The sequence below is a fragment of the Oculina patagonica genome, chromosome 10 (genome assembly GCF_052425735.1).
Source record: "Oculina patagonica isolate OP01 chromosome 10, crgOcupat, whole genome shotgun sequence".
In the NCBI taxonomy this organism is placed as follows: Eukaryota; Metazoa; Cnidaria; class Anthozoa; order Scleractinia; family Oculinidae; genus Oculina; species Oculina patagonica.
In genome coordinates, this window is record NC_135767.1 from 2948774 (window position 1) to 2955659 (window position 6886).

The 6886-nt window shown below is 40.9% G+C and overlaps 1 protein-coding gene across 1 annotated transcript; it reads left to right on the forward strand.

Annotated features, from left to right (window-relative positions):
* Window positions 1–261: 261 nt before the first annotated feature.
* On the forward strand, window positions 262–6460 carry LOC144627929 (uncharacterized). The gene is made up of 3 exons (XM_078485953.1): window positions 262–513; window positions 620–801; window positions 4643–6460. Exons 2-3 carry the CDS (start codon window positions 665–667, stop codon window positions 6375–6377), a joined length of 1872 nt encoding a protein of 623 aa, XP_078342079.1. The 5' UTR covers window positions 262–513; window positions 620–664; the 3' UTR covers window positions 6378–6460.
* The last annotated feature ends 426 nt before the right edge of the window (window positions 6461–6886 follow it).

The window sequence follows — 6886 nt, forward strand, 5'->3', positions numbered from 1 at the left end:
AAGGGTGGAAAAAGAACCTCGAAGTCAGGTCAGTCAATTCATAAACAAAAGGCCTTTATCAAACAATAGAAAAGCAAAGAGCGCTTTGATTGGTTGAATATTGACAGCTGTCAATAAAATGCAACCAATATCTGGCGCGAGTACGAGTCATGTGCACCCAACCGGAAAACTTTCATTGTTCTATTTGATTGACAGCTGCGCGAATGAAAGAAACGTTGGCCGCTGAACAAAAATGCAAATTGCATTTTGGCGGATTTTCGAGCAAGTCGGAATGAGAAGAGCTGAGGCGTTGTATCATAAAACTGCCCTGGTTACACCAAAAGCCCGTTGTTGTTGTCGACATAATTATCCTGGACCAAGCTAAGCTTTTAAGAGATGAAATGTCGGCAATTTGAGAGCCAGACGTCTGCGAAGCGGCTCAGTTTGCATCGTGTTGTTCTTGTTGTTTATCGCTCCGCGTGCAGTTGAAGAAAAACTTGCTTGATTTCTTCGCGTTGTGAACAGATATTTACGGTAAAGTTTGACTTGTAAAACAACACAGCGTTTCGCAACGAAGAGAGAAAGCCTGACTGAGTTTCTCACGACAAGTATTTGTGATACCCGTGTTTTATTTTCGTAGGTAAGTCTTGAATCAAGCGAGCCAAGTTTACCGCGCGCCGAATCAATGGAAATTGAGAACTCGTCTGGAAAGTTCGCAGCCTCCAAGAAGACTCCAGTAATAATATCTTTAAGATCCATGAATGAAGATTTGACGGGGAAGACAAGAGAAGAAAATATTTCCTTGGCTAATGTGCAATCAAGGTAGGAACACGATCTGACGTCGATTCATTTCTTTTACCGTACAATTGACTACGACATGTGTTGATTTGGTTTGTAAAACTAACTTCTCAATGAATGTCTTTTCAAATTTGTGAGTAAAACGTTTCCGGGCGCTCATTCACAAATTCTACAAGAATTAGTGGATAATAGAAATATAGAAGCATAAAATATAGTTGTGTAATTCTATCGTAGTGGCCGACTTGAGTATAAATTTCTGCTGTTAATATTAAAGAGTTTGAGTTTCAACGGGTTGGGGCGAACAAAAACAAAATCAATTATATTTCCTGACGTAGTAATCAGAATTTCTCACAAGTACAGTGCATGTCCTAGGTTTTAAAAGCCGAACTACACTTCAGCGAAAAGCCGCAAAGCTTTCAGCAAATTAAAGAAACGAAACTACCTATACATTAGAGCTTATGAACGTCGGAAAAAATGTAAATAAACATTCAGCCGCCGAAGAGATTTAAATCCCGACCTCTTTAATTACATGGCGTACAGAAAGTTCTATTTAAAGGCAACTGGTGGATCATCGTCGGAATGTTTTATAATTCAAGCCGCTAGCATTCCAAAGTCGCAAAACAAGTAAGACATTTCGTTTCATCAAGCGAGCGTGCATATTGTCTCGAAGTTGTATCCGGTGTATCCCATAATATGATGTCATACGAACATGCGTACTTCAAGCCTTTTAAACCTTGTTTACAAAGGGAGTTGCATGGTGTTAAAGGCCTGCTATATAGTGGTAGAAATATTAACTCTTATTTTCTTTGCGTTCCTATGTAATATCTTCAGTATTACACGGTTGAATGCTTGCCAATAAGTCTGAAAAAAAGAACTGTTAACTATTACTGAGTAAATTTGGATGTTACCGCTGGTTATTCAACAGTTCACTTAATGTAGTTTTGAGTTTTAATAAAGCTGACTCAAGTGAATTATTCAAAAATCAATTGTTCCAATATATTTTCCCATTGTTATGTCTCGTGATTGAATAGGAAATTTTAACCATGTGACGTCACACTATGTTATAGTGGCTTTCTCCGATCTACAAATTTACCTTTAAATCTAAATACAACTCAAAATAATAGTTATCTAAGGTAGGAAAACACCAGAGAAGTGTTTAATAAACCAAAAGGAAAAAATGATCTCTAAGATTAGAAAGAACATGTATTTCGCCTGTTTTACTTCTTTGATACTCACTATCTGTGACGTATTTACATCGAGGGGTACATTATCATTTGTAATATTCCACCCCTACATCCGGTACATTAGTCACGCTCAGATAAAGTCACATGAATTTTAATCATGGATTGAGTGACTAAACCGCCGATTACGTAATAAAGGGAATGTTTTTCTATACTCGATCAAGTACAGATGTAGATGAAACTATCGACAGCCAAAGAGAAGCCTATAAAAGCAGCGTTTAGTGTGATGCGTCAAATACCCAATTAAAATTTAACCGACAGCCTACAAAAATTAATTCTTATTCCTTAGCTGTTGCCCCTTTGTATTACGTAAGAGGCAAGCGGTGAAAAAAATGAAACCTTTGATACAGGTGCTTGTTTACTTTGTTGCTTGGCAACGTACTACGTCCACAAGAAATGTTGAAATTTGATATGTAAATAATTAACGTTTAACTGTGCGGAGGCGAAATTCGCATTAGAAAACGCTAAAAAAAATTCTCTCTTGAAAGGCACCTAAACAACAGTTTCACTCAAGACTCACGTAAACTACATTTTAAAAGAATCACGTCCTAGAACGAAAACTATAGAAATACAGTGCAATCCCGATTTCTGGAGCCGTCAATTTCTCGAACTAAGTGGTTTCCCTTTCTTCATTCAAACACTGCAGTTAGACCCGCGATTTTTCGAACTCCCGATTCCTCAAAACCAATTTTCGTTTCCCTTGGAGGTTCGGGAAAATCGGGATTCCGCCGAAGTAAAGGGAAATAAAAAGAAAATCACATGAAAGTACTTAAAGTAGAACCAGGTTAAATATAATGAATAAATTATAAACTATCTTAATAAACTAATTAAGCTTAATAAAATAGAGCAACAAAATTGACAAAACCATTATTCTACTCGCGCTTGATAGGTATGAGGTGATTGCCGCCAACGAAACGCACCATTTCATATGTTTCGTCTATCGAACTCGCGCTGTTGCTGAGTGAAACACACACAGTTGCCAGGTCACTGAGCCTGTAAGTGGATCTCATTCTTGGGAATAAATCATTTCGTGACTGTCTCGAGGTGTCTCGAAATATTGGATAGATCCGTTAGCGTGACGTCCACTAACCTCAGGTCCCGTCCACAGTTCTTCGCTTTTGTTTAAAAACGCAAACCGTCTGACGTGTTTTGGTCTATCATCCACACTTGAACAATCAAAACGAAACGCTTTCAAACGCGGATATAAAACGTCACGCTTGTATTATGTACGGTTGAAAACTGAAACTTGAACACCCGGAAGTGTGCTTTGAGCCTTATAAACGATAAATCCTCTTGCTGAAATGTTCTTGCGATAAGTTTTAAAAAGGCTGGTGTTCTGCGTCCGATGACAAACGGTTAACGCTGAAAACGACAGCTTTCCTTTGTGGCTTTAAAAATGTACCCAACCAACTTGAAATTGTTGAAATGACCTCTTTCCGCTCATCCCTATCCCGACAATTTTTCTTTAATTTGGTTTATTTAGTCTTTCCCTCCAATCTGATTGGCTTAGAGACCACTAATGGTAAAAAAAATTCCAGTTGATGCGTGACACTTTAAAAATAGTACTATAAACCAAAAAAAAATGGTGTAAAAAGAGTCATTTTGTGTACACAAACACAAACGTTTCGGGCATAGCACTTCTTCAGTGTGGAACCGTTACCAAGAAATCACTACGTCACCGACAAATAACTACTGTTAAGAAATAACTACCTGCAAATACTGATAAACTTGTGCCCCTTCCCATTACAGCAAAAAAAAAAAAATTCGCGTGCAGTAGGCAAACAATAATAACTCTTGATCTCGTCAGTGACAAATCCCGATATTTTGCGCGAACCCTGTCCATTGCTTGCTTGTTAATTCTATGACGTTGCTTAGAACAGTTTGGCGAGAAGTAACATACTACAACGTCAAAATAGTGAAATGTAAATCTAAACCCTTTAAGTCTTTAATTATTCATTGAGAACAGCGGGAATATTTTTAAGGTAACTGTGATATTTACTTTAATAATTAAAGTAGGAAGCACTAGATTGTACGGGATTCGATTACCCCCTATTGAATTAAGAAATGACCAGGGTTTTTTTCTTCACTCCATTTTTAAACGAAACATTGGGAATAGCCCAATTTCGATATTTTAAAATTCAGCCTAAAACAATAGACATCACTACGAGAGCTCCGGGGAATAAAACCCACAAACTCTATAGTTTGGTCCCCGGAGCCTCGTCCTGAGGTCTATTGTTTTAGGCTGAATTTTAATATATCGAAATTGGGCTATTATAACTTCGAATGAGGACTAACCTTTATTGGGGACCAAGTCAATCCAGCTTTGAAAGACGGACCGCTTAGAATCTTAGAAGAATTGTTGTTGTTGTTTTGTTATTGTAGTACTGGCATATCAACAACAAGGCATAATTCAAATGTGTGGGGTTGGGGTTGGGGGGGGGGGGGGGAAATCTTGGAAATCCCGCTTCTCGCCCAATCCACTCCCGCCTACAGAAGTCCCCCTCCCTCTATTGCAATAATGTATAATTAACTATTCTATAAGTAAAATATCAATTCTTCTTTTGAAGACTGAGGTGAGCATGAGAAGCAAAATTGGTTCTAACTGAACGTCGTCTCCCTTACAGTCCACAGGGGATGGTTACCAAGTCAGCTTCCAATGGCGATGTGCCAATAAATGGCCAATTCAAAGATAACCAATCAGGTGCGCCCGCAGCTGGGCCAGCAGCTTGTCAAGCACCCCTCATAGACGACAGCCTCATCGCGGATGATGATGGGGGACTCCCTTTGATTTCTGCTGTGTATTCCCTAGCAACGAACGGCAACCAACAAAATGGCGAGGACTCTTCGAGCGCGGGCATAACAATTACTTCAAAGGCAGGCTCACCACAGATAATCAATATTGGGAAGGCTGTGACTCTAAGTCCAAGCGCTCTTGCCAAAGATGGGAACTTAGTCGGCGGTGATTCGGTGAGATTAAAACTATCCAGTGGAATTCCAACGAGTGCAATTCAGAACAGTTTAAGTCCACCTTCGAACAGCGTCGGTAGCAACTCGTTGCAAAATACTTTAGTTAAGACACGAGGCGAGACAACGAGGTCAGAAGGCACACTTAATTTAGACTCGCCCGACAGAAAGACAAGTCCGCACGCTTCTGACACAAGAGTAAGAACACAATTTACCGTGACAACTGCTGCGTCAGATCTTCAGTCTTCAGGCGTTTCACAACTAGTCAAGCTAGTTGACAGCGTTCCAAAGCAACCGCCACAGTCTGTTCCGCTGTTGACAGCTTCAACTGCTGTCAATAGCCAATCACCATCGCTGGCGCCGCCAACCGCCTTGACTGGTAATAGTCCAGTTAAACAAGGGGCACATTTACCGAGACAGATTGCAATGAAGCAGCCTGGCACTACCACGTCCATTGTCTTGAATCTTAAACCAGGCGAACCATTACCGAAGGCGATTAATTTGCTCGGCCCAGACGGAAAATCAGTCGTATTTTTGTCGTTAACCGACGGTGGAAAACCGCTTCCTTCACATCTCGTGCAGACTGGCGGGAAGATTTTGATTCCAATTTCGTCTTCGATAGGATCATCCCTTGCGTCGAAACAGATCACTTTTGTTAACAAGGTTGCAAATGGTCCTAGCGGACAAGTGCCCATTGCACCACACCCTGGTAGAACAACTGTATTGTCGCCGACGGCAATTTCTTCGCCAGTGCGGTTTTCTTTATCAGACTCATCGGCCTTACAGAAACCACTGGTGGCTAGTACTATAGTCGGTGCCACAGGGACATCTCTTTCCAGGGGCATTTCGAACGCGCCTGAAACTACGCGTCTTCCTGTAACAGTCGAAAGTCCGAATGTTGCAAGTACGACGCCGGGAGGCGGTGACAGCTTATCCACAAGTAGCGCAGCGTTCTCCACAAACACCACTTCTCCCGAAGCAAAGCCATCAACATCAAGCGGCGATAAGAAAACAGGGCTTTCTCCTCAGGAGGCAAGAATTCAAAGACTAAAAGAACTTATTAAAACACAAGAAGACGCTGTAAACAAGCTCCGTGAAAAGAGGCGTTTAGAAATCGAGAGGATCAGAGACCCATCATTAATTTCGAAACCGGACAACGAGGACAACGAGTTTAAACCTGAAAGACCTCCACTTACGGAGCAAAAGAGATCTTCGAGCCCTTTCGCGGTGCCTCTTCCTCCCAAGAAGAGAATTAAAGAACAAGACACAAGCTTTAAGACCAAGGTTCCCAAGACAACAGACTCGTCGGGAGAGGGTGCTTTTATCCCAAACGGCGATGACAAATCTTTCGTCCAGTTGGTCGGACTCGAAAACGTTGTTAACAATATAAAATGACGCAACGTTTGACTCAACGTGCAATCCCCTTATGAGTCTCTGACTGCCCCCCCCCCCCCCAGTTCGAGGCCCATAAAAAATTTTTTTCCAGTTATAATCTCCAAATATCCCCCCGCCCCCCTTTTCATCCTTAACAACCCCCTTACCAATCTCTTTGTTTTAAAAATAGAATGTCAGGCGAAATCGGTGTGGAGGGCGAGGAGAGCACTGAAAGAAGTTTTATCGTTATACTTTTAAGTAATAGCCACCTTACCCTCCCTTCCCCTCTCCACTGCACCGTATAAAGAACCCCTCGCAAAGTGGTATAACTTTAGGGCCTTATTTAAGGGGATTGACAAAATTAGTACTATCAAGAAAATTTTTTCATTTAGCCGAGTTCATTTTCACGTTAAAAATATGCATCGCGTAGGCATTTTTAAAATTCCTTTTTATCGCGCTTATTCGATTAACAAAGCCGAAACGTCACATTATCAATTTGGGTCGTGGTGAGAGCCATTTGAAATCAGTCT